General features: G+C 51.4%; 1 protein-coding gene across 1 annotated transcript in view; it reads left to right on the forward strand.

Moving 5' to 3' along the window:
• CDH23 (cadherin related 23) overlaps nucleotides 1–14913 on the forward strand; it is a gene marked incomplete at its 5' end in the record, with an annotated part of 196107 nt that overhangs the window by 54746 nt on the left and 126448 nt on the right. The window contains 2 exon segments of the mRNA XM_035892587.1: nucleotides 783–911; nucleotides 8094–8172. Of these exon segments, the coding sequence (XP_035748480.1) occupies nucleotides 783–911; nucleotides 8094–8172 (208 nt within the window).

The raw sequence follows: 14913 nt of genomic DNA on the forward strand, positions 1-14913 counted from the left end.
AGGGGTCGAGTCCCCAGCCCTGGGGGGATTTAACAGCTGGGCAGAGGCAGTGCTGAGGGCCAGGGTTTGGGGGTGGGATGGCAGGGGTAGGGGAATGGTTGGGCTCGGTGATCTTAAAGGACTTTTCCAACCCAAACGATTCCGTGATTCTATGATTCTACCTTCTGTGTGAGAGCCGAGGCATCCTACGACACCAGGAGCAGCACTTGGTGTACCTACCCTCTGCCAAACCTCAACAGAAAAGAATAAAGCTCCGTCTGCAGCGCAGCCCGCAGGGTTATGAAGAGCAGTGGAAAAGCAAGGGAGCTGGTGGGTTTTGTCGTGTTCCAGCCGACGGAGCCCAAGCTGTGCGGAGGCGTCGGAGCTGGGGGATATGAGATGCTCTGCTGTGATGTGCTGGTCTGGAAGTCTGCTGGCAACCGCACCTGGGTCTCGCAGTGCGGAGGTGCCCTAGGCTGTATCTGCATTAGGGAGGGAATTTATATTTTGAAGTATATGAAGAGTGTTGCTTCTTTTCCACCCAAAATGCGACGAAAACTAAATCGGTGTTTGCTTTATTTTAAAGGGCTAATGCTGGAATGAAATGCGTATTGTATTTCAGCTTAGAGGGAGGTACAGCGGACAATAATTCCTGCAGGTAGCTTGAAAAAGAGGTGATTACCGGGTCTATTCAGAAATTTTGATCCAGCTACAACAGCGAAAATCTTAATACTGTTGAATAATTCTATTTTTCTGATAGAAATCCTTTCTCTCTCCCCCTCCCAAACCCTTGTTTTCTCAAGGACCAAGATAAAAACAAGCCGCTGTCCACTCTGGCCAACCTGGCAATCACCATCACAGACGTGCAGGACATGGATCCCATCTTCATCAACCTGCCCTACAGCACGAACATCTATGAGAACTCGCCCCCGGTAAGGGCTGCTGCTTCGTTCCGGCGTGCGTGCCCGCGGTGTCGCGTCGGGGGCCGAGGGAGGACGGAGCAGGGCATGGGACAGAAAGCAGAAGGCATCCCAAAGGAGCTGGAGGAAGGAAAATCTCCTCTTTGCAGAGACCTCCATCCTTCCGCCCTTCCTTCCGCCGCAGGTTTGCGTTGCTCTGCCCCAACGTTTGTGGCTCGGGTGCAAAGAGAAGCCCCGTTTCCATGCTGAAGTGCAAATGCAGGTCTGGGGCAGGGGAGAGAAATCATGGGATTCAAATGGCACCCAAAGAGCGGCAAACCTTTTTCTTTCTGGAACAAAACGTTTCAAGCCAGCTCCAAAACATTTTTCCCTTTTTTTTTTTTTTTAAAAAAAAGGAGCCTAGGCAAGGAGGTTTAGGAAGCCTGAAACCCAAATAAAACCTTTTCCTAAGTATTTTTTTCTTAAATTTTAGAAAGGTTTTCTGTTGTTCTCGGCACACAGCCACCCCATTTCCTCCCCACAGCACATATGCATGCCATTTCTAATAGAAAAGTTGAAGAAAAATGTAAACGTTCCTGAAATGAGGCAGTTTTGAAGATGCCGGAATCATCAGCCATTTCAGCACTTTGAGCATTTTCCCCCAGGTTTCGCCAAATTGATCCAATCATTTTAGTTCTTCTGAAACTGGGTTTGTCAGCAAACTCGCTGTTTGTGGAAAACGGCTCCCAGTCTCTAAATGCAGCAGGGTTTTTTTTTTTTTTTTTTGTCCCCGGTAGCAGACGGCGGGGAGTGTGGTGGGCAGCCTCGGCTTTGGGAGCTGTCAGCTCTGCTCCCAGCAAGGGTGCCCAGCACCTTTAGCCCAAGCACCAGCCCTGCTTGCTGGTGGCAGCATCCACCTTCCCGAGGCATCCCATAGCTTTGTCTCTAGGGCGAATATATTTGTATGCGGATGGAAAAACCTTCTGTCCTTAAAATCGTGGTGTGGTAGGCATCCATACTCCATGTGCATTCCGGAATGTCTCTGGCATGCTGGATCCGAAAGGCCTGATGGCTCAGTTCATGCGGTGGTAAGGGGAACTCCAGCTCATTTCAGTTTATGCCGCCTTTATTCACTTTGGAGCAACCTGCTGGCTCTGACGGCACGAAGACTGCTGGATCAATAGGACTGAGTCCTCCTGTCACAAATCCTGTGGTCAGACAGCACATTACCTGTCTGCTGACCTGAAGATGGCCAAAAAATAGCTTCATGAGTTACTTTCATGAAGTGAAAGTTTCAATGAGTTTCAGCGCTGTTGAGATTAAGGACTGCTTCTGCGGTGGGCAGTAGGAGCTGAAGGGAAGAAAAAACCACTACTGGGATCACCCTTAACTGGAGGGGGAAAAGCCTTGGATGAAATTATAGAAATGGAAATCCCGTGAATATCAAAAAAAATATCAAAAACTAGAGACTGCACCACTTTCATGGAGTGACCTGGAAACATTCAAGGCCAGGTTGGATGGGGCTCTGAGCAATCTGATCTAGTTAGCAGTGTCCCTGCTCACTGCAGGGGGGTTGGACTAGATGACCACTAGTGGTCCCTTCCAACCCTAAACATTCTATGATTCTATGATTCTAGGGAAGGGGCTCTCTCCCCAATTAATGACACACATTAAGGCTGGAGCTCAACGATCTCTTTGTGTTGACAACACCAGTCACAGTTATTCCCAGAGCATACGCTGCTTGCAGTAGGCAAAGCAGCGAATAATCAGAGTGACCTGAAATAGGGAATGAGTGGAGGAGGAGTGCTCAAACTGTTAGTAGTGTTCTGACTGGTTTAGAGATTTTAATTTCTCTTGGCTCCATGCAACATCTCCAAAGGCATTGAGATATCCAAGACGGAGAGGTGCCACCAGAGACATGGTGAAGAAGACGACAACTGTTGACTGTGGGCAGTTTTTTGAGTGGCATTGCTCTCTGGTTTGAACCCAAAGCCAAAATTGAAACCAAAAGATTTCTCATGGGAGAAATTTCCGCTCCTGAAACAAGGAGGTGGTTTGCTATGGCAAGCCTGGGGTTTAACGTGAGCGTTTTCATCTCTCCATGGGAAGTCTTCTCATCAGCTCTGCCCCACCACCTGAGGGAACCAGCCGTGGTGCAGAATGGAAACTGTCACCCTGCAGAATGGCTCGGTTACCCAAAGAATAACAGCAAATTTGGGTGAGGAGCCTGGGCTGGGCCAACTTCTGTCCAAAACCAGGCTTCCAAGTGAAGCCAACAGGCTGCAGCACGTTTCTGGGTGATGTGTGCCCTGCCATTGGGCTCGGCAGGTCAAAATGTGCTCGAGACATCTCATCCCAGCCCCAAAGAGCAGAGACTTGCCGCGGCACCACGTGCCCGCTCCCCGTCTCTCTTGCCTCTCTTTTTATCTGTGGTGCACAGCATGTCTGTGTCCCTCTATCAATGTATCAGGCGAGAATACCTCATCTAAAGTGTATACATTACCTAATAAAATCCTTCTTATTTGGGATTATTGCATCAAATTTTAATTTCCTCACTCGAGTAACAGCATGTCAGGCAGCCCGTCAGTGAAGAGCCGATAGAAGGTGAAAGGAGTGGATAAACTGCAGCAAATTACCGCAAACAGATCTCTATCAGCCCTTTGACTGGAATTGACTGGAATTAAGAAGTGAGAAATAGGATTTTTTTTTTCTTTTTCTTTTTTTTTTTTTTTTTTGCCGTGGCAGCTTTCTGAAGCGCTCCCCCCCCTCCTCCTGCCGGCCCGCTGGGCTGCGCTTTGCCTTTCAAGTCCCTAATCCTGTAAGAGAAGAAGAAGAAGAGGAGGAGGAAGAAAAAGGGGTGGAGGGGCACGAGAGAGGAGAGAAGTGCTGTTATAGCTCTTATTTTGCTCAGGCCGGGATCTGGTAGCATAATTTAGAAGCGGTTTGGGCACGTGCTTATTCGGATACTGAGAAGAAAGAAATTTCTTATCGGGCAAAGGAAGAGGACGCAGTAGGGAGAGGCTTTGCTGTTCCTGGGGGTGTTGTATTTTCTTTCTTGATGCTGTTTATCATCCCAACATTCCTTAGATGTCTCTCCTGGGGCAAAGCTTGGCCACGTATTTTTCATCCCCAGAGTCTCTTTGGGTGTCCACTCTCACGGTGGCTGTAGACTGGACAGAATCGTTGATGTTCTCCAGATGAGTTAATAGGGGCTGGAGGAGAGGGGCCGTTTCCCCTTGCAGGTCTGAGGAGCCCCTGCTGTTGGACCTCACTTGGTGCACAGTCCAGGCAGCACCGCAGCTTCACTTTGGGGGTGAAAGAGGAGGAATCCACACACAAAGAGACGAGCTGAGGCCTATGAAGGTCTGCTTTGTCCCGCAGGAAGCTGCGCAAAGGCAGGAGGGGGGGGAGAAGCCCCACTGGTGCTTGGTCCCGAGACCAGCAGTTGTATTCCCTTCCAATAGCATGGTACAGGTATGTGTCAGATATCATTAAAACAGTTTTAATTCTTCGGCACCATCCCCCTCCTCTTCAGAAACTCCTTGGGTTAAAGAAATAATGTAGAATCAGCGCTATTTTTGCCCTAGAGTCTCAATAGCTCCGAGTTAATTCTTTCTTACAATATTTCCAGCCCATCAGTGTGAACACTTTATTAAAAGCTCAGGGTTTTATTAAAAAAGGATTGATTTACCCCTGCCCCTCTTCAAGAAACCCTCAGATTTTGTTTGGATAACGTGCCATTCTTTATTTTCTTTGCCTTTTTTTTTAAGCATAGGCTTTTCCAGATTATTACTTTTCTAAACCTTCTTCCTCCTTCCCCAGAGGGAGAGAGTTATTCTGTTCTGGTGCTTCGGTCTATACCCACCAACCGCATCCTTTCCTTGTGGCCACCATTGCCTGTGGTAGGCAGGCGAGTTGTTGCTTGCTTTAAGAAATGTCACGAATATTTGGGAGTTTCCAAGAGGTGCGGGTTGACACCACAAATACACAGGGGAAGCCCTGGGCAGAGCTGTTGGTGCTGGAAGTCAGCTTGGGGGTTCCATGAGTAAGTGGAAGCCTTGACAGATGTGTTTGGCTAGAGATGGTGAGAGGGTGCCCTCCAATTTAGGGGGTGCAGCTGGCTGCCTGTGGGAGCCAGAGCAGAGCATCTCCTGCCCTTGCTGGGCCAAGACCTAGATAGCAAAAGTTATCTAGGTGGTCTGGCGGGATTTTGGAAGGGAAATTAGAAATTGTTGCAATGTGGTTGGTGAGAGGTCAATCTTTGCCATGGAGGGATGGCTGCAATCAGCGGTTTGGTTTGGTTTGGGGTGTTTTCCCATTCCTAGTCTCTGCTCTCTGGTTAGTTATCTCTGCTGGTATGGTGAGGAAGATGCTTCACCATCATCACAGGTATTAAAAGATGAGAGTAGCCGGTGTGTAGCGTCACGTTTTGCATCTCCCCATCTCGCTCAGACACATGCTGAATGAGAATACTCCTGCCTGTTGACCATGCTGAGCGATTGTGCTCTGAGGCTGTATTCATCCATCGTTATCTCTCGCTACAAACCCAGTAGTTGCCACCAGCTATGTGGATAACCGTTATGCCTGTCCTGTGGCACTTGTTTAGCCCCTTCCCCAGAAGCACCGAGATTGAGCCTAAACACTGTGTGGATGCTTGGGGAGGGATCCTCCACTCCCAGGAGCTGGGATCTGCCAGTCTTGTGGATGGATATTGGAAGAGTCTTGCGAAGGAGCTGACAGGAAGGATAGAAAACAGGAGGGACGCGAAGGGGTGGGCAGGACCTTGCCATGGCTCCAGGAGATGGTGTCCAGGAACAGTTGGGAGCTCAGCCCTGCTCCAGCACGTGTTTCTCGGCCACTGGTGAGGTTGATGGGCTGGCGAAGGGGCTTGTGGAGAAGCAGGAGACATGCAGGGCTGCAAGAAGAACAGGGGGAGACCCAGCCTCAGAAAACAGCAGCGTGAAAGCAATCATCATGGGCTTGCCAAGGACCAGGTGACCCTTAGCGTGCTCTCTATCAGCCCTCATTCATATCAGATGTCTGGATAATCTCTTTCCTATGGACATCTTGATGGCACGTGCTGCTGAGATACCCGAACGAGATTTCCCCCTCCTCCCCTCCCAAACTTTCCCGACTGCACCATCTGAGCTCATCCCTTTATCTCTCCCAACAGCCCTTCCCCTTGGCTCCTGCGGGAGGGACCTTTCCCGCAGATGGGGCGGCCCCGATTGCTATTCTTTGGCCATCGCAGGAGCCCTGCCTTCTCCCGCAGCTGCCTTCCCTTTGAAATGTGCCGCACGGCCGGTGACACTTATCATTCTGCGCTGCTCCCTCGCTTTCTGACAGGCGACGGGCGAGCTGTCAGATGGGCCAAGTGCCTTCACCCACCGCCCCTGCCACGGAGGAGCTCCCGCTTCGCCGGGGAGCGGAGGGGGGGGGCTCATGCTTGCCCCATGGGGACGGCAGATTAAAGCAGAATATGCTGGGGAGAGCGTGCTGGATTGCATGCCTCTCCTTTCTTCCTCTGCTTTGCCTTGCTCTCCTTTCCACGTCCCTTGTTCTGCTTTGCCAGCTGCTCCTTTCCCACTTCTCTTGTGCTTTTTAGCTATCCTTGCTCCTTTGGAAAGGACAGTTATTGTCGGTGATTTACAGGCTCTCCGGCGGCTGCTGAGCCTCACCAGCCGAGTGCTGCTCAAAGGCCAGTGACCTGGGATTTATGGCTAATGTTCTCAGTTAATAATGTGGATTTACTTAAGGAGTCCATTGAAATGCCCCCAGAGATCAGGGAAGGGGCAGCCTGCCTGGCCCTGGGAGCTTTCTTTACGGCCAGCAGCGGCAAAGCATCCCCGTTGAGCCCGCAGGGGCACGGCTCTGAAAGCCAGGGAAGATGGCAGGTCCCCGCTTTCCACCAGTGATGCTTCTGCAGCAGCTTTGCCTTTGGCCTTCAACTGATGGATTGCAGGGCAAACGCAATGCTGCCGGCCTGCTACGCTCCCTCGTTAGATATGCAAACGCCTCTGTTGACATTTCCTTGGAGGGGGAAAAAAAAAAAAAAAATTAAAATTGCTCCTTTTCCCACTGTTAATAAACCAATGAAAACAAGAACAGCTGAGTTGTAAATTTTTTCACACTACATTAATTACGGGCATGTGCGTGTGTTTGTATTCGCATGGGCTCACTGCAGTGCGGCGGGGGAAGTACAGCTTCTGGAGTTGACATAAGCATGTGATGTTTTTATTTAAAGAAGGAAACAAGAATCTGGGGTCACTTTTATGTTCTTCATTGGTTTGGGTGGCCTCTTGGCCTCGTGGACCTTTCTGCTGGGCTATAAGAAACAGGTCTGTCCTGCAGGGTGGAGGATGAAGGGGGTGAGATGGTAGCTGCAGATGCTCTTGCCTGTGGGCAAGCCCCTGTTCTCAGCATCTGTCCAACCCTCCTCCTCCTCCTCAAAGGTTTCAATGAAAATCTCTGCAGCTCACTTAGTGAGTTATGCGGCTGGATGCCGATGGCTAGCGTGAGCATCCCTCATCGCCTGGGGTGCCTCGTTTGAAGAACGCAGGGGTAGACGAGGACCCATTGAAATTGGGAAGCCAGTGGGAGATAAAACTGCTGAAGGTCGTGGTGGGAGGGAATTATTGCCTTTGGTTCTCAAGGGACTGCAGAGTGAAAGTCTCCATGGCAGAGGAGTGTTTGCTTTTGCCTGGGAGCCAGAGCCTGTGCGGCGGTGATGCTGTGCAGAGGCACGCCCTGGCTTGGTCACCTTCAGTTCCCCCTTCCTCCTCTTCCTCAAGCCCTGGCAGCTGTGCTTACCACACTGCCCTTGCTTCAAATCCTCCTCTTCTGGGCAGGGGACGAGCAGTGTGGGGAGTGAGCCTGGGGGTGCTCTCTCCAGTCCCTACGGACGCTTGCCATGACCTACGGCATGGTCAAGCTCAGCCTGCTTGGTGGTTCAGTGAGAAGACACGCTGGTCCTGCCCTCCGCATCGCCGGCTACAGCCTGGGGTGGGTTAATGGAGTTTTGCAGCTTGCACAGGAGTGATGAGCGGTGAGCCTGAACTGCCCTGAGAAGCAGGGTCAGGACTTTTCTATATCTCACCTTGTCCTTGGACAGGTTTTTTCCTAAGCACGTGGCCCACAGTGTGAGGTGCAATGCCTTGGCGGGGTGCTCCGGGAACCCCAGCAGCGCTTGGCCATAACACATCTCTCCGTCCCCAGGGTACCACCGTGCGGATGATAACGGCGATCGACCAGGACAAGGGCCGTCCCCGGGGCAGCGGCTACCCCATCGTCTCGGGTAAGTCACGGGCCGGGGGATGTGGCGGGGAGCCCCGTGGGGTCGGAGGAGCTAGCCCTGCAATAAGCCTTTGCACATCCCGTGCCTGAGAAATCATTTTTTGGCTCAGCTTCTCCTCGACTGTACTGCTTGCTCTTTTGATTTGTCATTGCTAATTACCGCAGCCTACTGCTACAACTGAAAGCTTTTACTCCTCTGAAAAGCTTGCCTTGCCTTTGGTGCTTATCAGAGCGCGTTGCTCCATGGCATCTCCCTTTCCTCGAGCCAGCGGATGTTATTTCTGCCAAATTTGACGGTATCTCATAGCAAAACCCTTCAGCCCTAATGACGGGCCGCAAACTGCTCCGCTTCACACAACGTCACGAAGGAGACCTGCGAGGAGCTGGGCGTAGAACTCTCGTTGGCGACGCGGTGGTTATTGTTTAGGGAGAGAATGGGACTGATTAGGGGCTGGACGGCTCCTGGCGGTTTCCGCGGTGTCTCCTGAAAGCCTCCGTGCCGAGGGCTGGCTTCCCAACGCATTGCCGGAGCTTCGCAAGCTGGGAGGCAGGGGGCTGGACCCGTGAGGTGCAGGGCTAGAGAATGAACCTTAATTATAAAGCGGTGGAGGGTTTCTGCCTTCTGGCAGGCAGGTGGATTAATCCTGCCCTCGCAGACTGGCGCTGAGGCCCAAGGAACCCTTCTAGCTTGCTGAAACTGCTGTCCCTGGGCAATGCTTGGCTCCTTGGGGGACCGTAGCTTGGGGACCTTCCTCTGGGGGAAGGTCTACCAGGTTGGTTTGACGGGCTGTGAAAGTAAAAAGGACTGTTTCAGGTTATAAGAGAACTAATTTTCAAAGAAAGGTCTGCCTGAGGTGTCTGGTGCTGAACTCTACTCGCCTTGCTGTTGGTTTTCGGGAGACCCTCCTTGCAGCCCCACAAGCCCAAATCTCTTTTGTCAACCCCTTCTGATGGCAAAGGAGCCAGGGGCAGGGCAGGCTGGGCAGGCATTTCCAGATAAAACATTAGCTGAGTGTTGGAAAGGCGAATCTAGGGGGGCTGGACCCGTCTCATTTAAGATGCCTTGAGGTCAGCGAGCCTCTGCCACATCCAAGGCAGACGATGATGCTTGCTGGGCTGCACTCAGATGCTGCTTCGGTGGGGCTGTGTCATGGCGAGGGGACACAGACTACTCAGGTTAACCCAGGAGTGGGGGACCAGCTTGGTGGCTCTGGGTTGTAACCCTATTTCTGGCATTGGTTTTTGGGGTGGAGGGTAGGGATCTTCACGGCAAGAAATGGTAACAGTGCCTCCTCTCCCCGCTGGGCCACGTGCTTCGGGTGCTGGCTGGAGCTCCTTGGAGCTCCACGTGTGGAAATGATCTCCCAGTTTCTCTCCCTCAAAGCCTGGCCGTTTCAAACGCTCTGTTAATCAACCTCTGGGGTCAAGGTGATTTCACCCTGACTTTCAAGTCCGCTGAGCCTGACTGCAAGTATATCCAGGTCAGCCTGCCTTTGAAGATGCGAGGATTATTTATTCCTCTAATTCCCTCTGCAATTTATTCTAATGTTCCCCCGGCATGAATTAAATGAGAGATTCCCCCAGATTGCATGTATCGACTGGCCAAAGGGACTTTCTTTCGGCTGATTCGAGCCCTTTTCTGCTGGAGACTGGAGTGAAACCTCAAACTATTTTTACAGCTGCTGCTGAACTACGGTGAGGATGCAAAAAGCCTTTGGCGTACAGAATCCTCACCCAGCTCAAAGCCTGAAAGCTGGGAAATCACCCTTGTCCTGTTCCTATACCCTCCTTCGGGCATCTGCTGATGGCCAGGGACCGTTTTTCTGACCCAGTATTCTGTAGGTATCTAATTTTCCCTTGTCAGCACCAGTGCGATGCAAAGAGCTCTGGGTTTCCAAGAGCCTTTATTTTGATGGCTCAAGCCTACAGAAACAGCCGTGCAGTCCATAGAGGGTTAATTTGCTGGATGCACCCATCTGCTCATGGTCAACGTCAGGCTTTCTGCTCATCGGGCGGTCACGGCTGCTCTATCGAACCAAGGCAACAAAACCTTGGAGCCTGGATTTTTACCTGGAGTGTTTGTGCGTGCTCTTATTTCATAGAATCATAGAATGTTTGGGGTTGGAAGGGACCCCTAGAGGTCACCTAGCCCAACCCCCCTGCAGGGAGCAGGGACACCTTGAACCACATCAGGTTGCTCACAGCCCCATCCAACCTGGCCTGGAATGTTCCCAGGGATGGGGCTTCCACCCCCTCTCTGGGCAACCTGTTCCAGTGTTTTATCACCCTCATTGTAAAGAATTTCTTCCTTATATCTAGTCTAAACCTACCCTGGTTTAGTTTAAAACCATTGCCCCTTATTTTCACGCCTGTCTTTGGTTTTCCTACGAAATAGCCACGACGTCCCTTTGGGAGTGTCCCCCACTCAGTGCCGGGGTAGCCTGGCCGTTAGGGCCGGGCGGAGGGATGGTGGAAGGGAGCCAGGCGTGCTCCAGGAGCCTGGTGGCAGCGGGTTTGCAGAGTGACAGGCAGGCAGATCAGTGCAAACATCCTCGCCTCTGCTTGCGTACGCCAAGAGCTTAATCCCTGCCCCCGGTCCCGCCTGGCGGGGGGCAGCTCTCGTATCTGAGAATCAGGCAGAACACATCAAAGAGTGATTAAACTGCTTTGCATTTTTTTATTTATTCCCCCCCCTCCTCCCAAACATGAGAATTGCAGAGTGGTTTTGTAACTGGCCAGGAGTCCTCCTCCCGTCGGCACCAGCACCTCGCAGAGCGGTGCTGCTGGGAAGGATCAGCCGGTGGACAGACCGAGGGACGACTGCAGGCACCCGATATCGCCTCCTCCCCGTCCTCTCTCTGCCTTCAGCTGAAGGCAAATGTTTCCAAAATCCCTGAAGCCAGGCTTCAGGATGCTCTGCTTCCACTTTGAGTTGAATTCGCTGCCAGAGCCAGAGTTTGCCAGCTCCGTCCGGCTGCCAGCTTGCGGCCAAGGTGTGTGGCGGAGGGCAAATCTTAAAGAAAACGTGGTCGTGGGGCAAACAACATTTTTTCTGAAGTCAGTAGGAGCCTCCCCTGCTCTGCCAAGGCAGCCTCTTATACTTTCCATGATTTGCCTCTTGCTTTTAAAAGAAGATGTCACCTTCTGATGTCTGAGAGTCCAGACAGGGGAACCAGCCGCTAGCGGGCCTCCAAAATCCTGCTCACCCAAGGCAAGTGACTTCTTTATTTTTTTTTTTGGCAGGCAGGTAAAGCCTAATTAACTTGTCATTATCCTCAGTCACGATGCTAAAGGTCAGCGAGCAGATTTTGTGCCTGAGCTGGTGAATTTTTATGGCAGTTTTGCAGAAAAATGGCCTAACATATGGGAATGGGGAAGCAAATTAAATTAGAAACTGACCGCAAGCAAAAGTGAAGATGGTCGGTGGAGGTAGTAATTAGCCCTGGCTTTTCTGCTTGCTTGCACGAGGCGAGGTGGCGGTGACGCTGGTCCCATTTCCCGGCAGGGATAGGTGATGCCTCTCCCCGGTTATCCCAGTTCTGATTTTACCAGCTGGGGTTAAATATACAGCAGCGGGAAAGCTGAACAGCAGCCCAGCCGTTCATCACTTCTTTGGGATTAATATCTAAAGCATTGGTATGATTTGGAGGCGGGGTGTAAAAATTAATTTGGAATTGCCAGGGTCCTATTGAGCTCCAGCCCTCGGGTAGCTGCGCCTCGGGATATACTGCAGCAGCTCTTATTTATACGGCTCTCTCCAGCACAAGGTCCTCCCGTGACAGGAAAACAATAAAACTAAAAGATTAACCATAACCGCAGAAAATAAGACTTAAGATCTAACTTTATGCCGCCGGCTTACAAAGCTGTTAAGCCTGAAACGATGGAGGAGCGCTGGTCTAGCCGTGTCTTGGCTTTGGCTACTTGTCCCGCCCAGCCAAGCCTGCCTGCTGGCACCGGGAATCATTTCCATATCTTATAAGGGAAAAACCATTCAGTTTTTTCTCCCCCTTCCTTCCAATCTGAGTATTTTAACCCCGTGAAAACACGCACTTTTCTTTGCCCTGCACTTTGCGAGGAGCGGGGTCGCCACTGTGCAAAGGGCCATTTGAAAAAGAAATCCAAATTGAGATTTCGGCGATCCAGGCTGGTCGGTGCTGGGGCTCCCGTCGTTCCATCGGGTGTTCCTATGGCTTTTCCCAGGAAAAAAGAAGGGCACAGGTGGCTGGTGCCCCGCAAAAGCCCTCCCTCCCCGGCTCCCTGGCTGCTTTGACAGGTTGGAGATGTTCAGCCGCTGAGGTCAGGGCTCTGTTTGAAGGACAGATAATTAATCCAGCAAAGTAATCCACGGCTCCTTTTTGGCAGATTTATGGAGATAGCCTCTGTACCGGGGACTCTGCCTCATCATCTTTCATTTCCCAGGCAAAGCGAGTGACTTGTTGTATAACACGACCTGTTCTAGATAAGGCTTTTCATTTAGGGGAACTCTCTGGTCTAACAGAGATTGATTTTCCCGGTGGAAATCGGAGGGCCCCGGTGCTCCCGGCAGGATCAGGCCTGCAGACGGCAGTGTGTTTTCACGTTTGCTGCTGCTGCGCATCGCCTGGGGCGTGGGGAATCCTTTGGCTCTTTAAGAGCAGGATTTTTTTTATCGGGAATTAAACGGCAATTTCGTTAATAGGCAGGAGGGGACTTTGGCCCGCAAGCTCTTGTTAGGAAAACGTATTGTATGACCGCAGCCTCGTGCTTTGCTCGCTAGCGGGAAACTTTGGGTTTCATTTATTTCCAGGGCAGTCAGGAGGCTTCATGTCTCCTGGCGTGGAGATGTGAAGGTGACCTGTGCTGCTTGGGCAGGCATCGAGGGGTTAAAGCAAGGGAGAGGGTCCCGGGGCTCTGCAAGATTCCGGAACGTCAGTCTCTGCCGTCAGGTGCGGTGATGGATGGGCAATGGGAGATTGCACAAGGGCAATCCATACGTCCTTCCCAGGGCTTGGAAAGTCCTGCAGGAGAGTGGGGAGGGAGCGCAGGGCTTTCGGTCGGTGAGCTGGTCCTTAGGGCTCTTTGCAAACCCTTAGGGCTTTTTTTTTAATTTTCTTTTTCCCCCAAAGTTGATTGTTTTAGGAGACTGATGCGGTTTCTGGCAAAGCACTCTCTTCCTAAAGCTGGTGCATCCCAAGGGAAACAGGAATTAAAAATCATTATTTGCACAGTGTAGTAGAAGTGTAAGTTAGAAAAGCAAGAGGGGAAAGTGTCTGAAAAGCATCATTCTCCATCCTCCATCTTTTTTCTGGTTTTCCTGCTAAGGAATAAAATATCATGTATATTTAAGTATATAAAATCAGTGCAGTAGCTCTCCGAACATGTTTCACGTGGTCTTAACAGATCTGGGGGCCCCGTTGCCTCCCTGTTGAAATTGTAGCATGAATTTTTGAGGTAAGGTGAAGCTGTTGAAGAGGTCTCCCAGCCCTCAGCTGCTGGCACCTCCCTTCCTATTTTGACCTGACTTCATAAAGAAAGCAGGGCAAAGCAAACCACTTCCCTGAGTCCCTTAAACCGGGGAGGATCCTTGGAAACAGGACCTGCTAATTCTAACATTCCCATTGCCCGTTGGCCTACATCGCACCAACTTTTTTCCGACATTCGGAGCACTCGGTGAACTAGCAGGGTGTTAAAGTCCTCATAAATTACCCCTGCTGGGAGGGCCTTCCAGTGTGATTTAAAGGCAGTCATCATCGCAGAACATTTCTGTAGGAGGACACGCTGATGGGTGGAAAAATGCCTCACGCCGAGTTATTCATCAAAGGCTGTTTTTCCACCCTGCCAATGCAAGGGGATGAAAAAGCACAAAGAAGAGATGGTGGCTGGGGCCACAGGCCCTCTTCTCTTGGCTCGGTTGCTCCCCGTCCTCCTCCCCACTGCTCATGATGCTTCGCCGTCACGTTGGCACCTTGCTTTGGCTCCCTGGCAATCCAGAAATCGCTGGAAGGAGATACGGATGGGATAATGCTTTGCGTGGCAGGTGGTCCCTCAGTAAATGGCCTTCAGTAATTAAAACTATATATTCCCATTTATGCGTAAATGTGAAACAAAAGCATATTTTTTTTGTTTAATTTCCGGGACTTGCTCTTCAGCTTCCTGGGATTTAATGTCTATTCAAGATGTTGGCAACCGCTGGAGAAGGATGAACCTGGGCTGCCTCTGTTCGTGGTGGGGCTGGAGAAAACAACCGCTTCTCAGATGGTCTTGAATGAAGGATTTTTCTGAAAGGCGCTGAGCCTGGAGATGTGGGGGTTCCGTTAAAAGCTGATTCAGGCTTGTTACCGGGCATATTACAGTGGACTCCTTTCATGTTCTCCTGGCGAGGCTGCCTACGGCGGTGGGACCGGTGGGAGAGGTGATTTGTGGGTCTCTCAATCCAGCCCAGGCGCTGTAGCCGCTCAGAAAGTGCCGATTTTATGTGGATGCACCCTTCAGCTGGGGGGCGAGAGCGTGTTCTGCAACCGCTGCTCCGAGGGGGCGATGCCTGGCAGCCCGGACCAGCCTGCTCCCACTGGGAATGCCCTGCTGCCTTCTGCGCCCCGTTTGTTCGGACAAACTCCTCTGCGAGCGAGTTAAAGCCTTGGGTTTACAGAAATGGGAGAAATGAACATTTACGGGAGTTTTCCCCTGTGTTGTTCTGCTGTCTTGACTCACAACCCAGCTGTTCGCTGCTCTCCCGTAGCGGGTTTTTGGGTTAGATTCAGGG

The sequence above is a fragment of the Egretta garzetta genome, unplaced genomic scaffold (genome assembly GCF_000687185.1).
Source record: "Egretta garzetta isolate BGI_Z169 unplaced genomic scaffold, ASM68718v1 scaffold204, whole genome shotgun sequence".
Classification (NCBI taxonomy): Eukaryota; Metazoa; Chordata; class Aves; order Pelecaniformes; family Ardeidae; genus Egretta; species Egretta garzetta.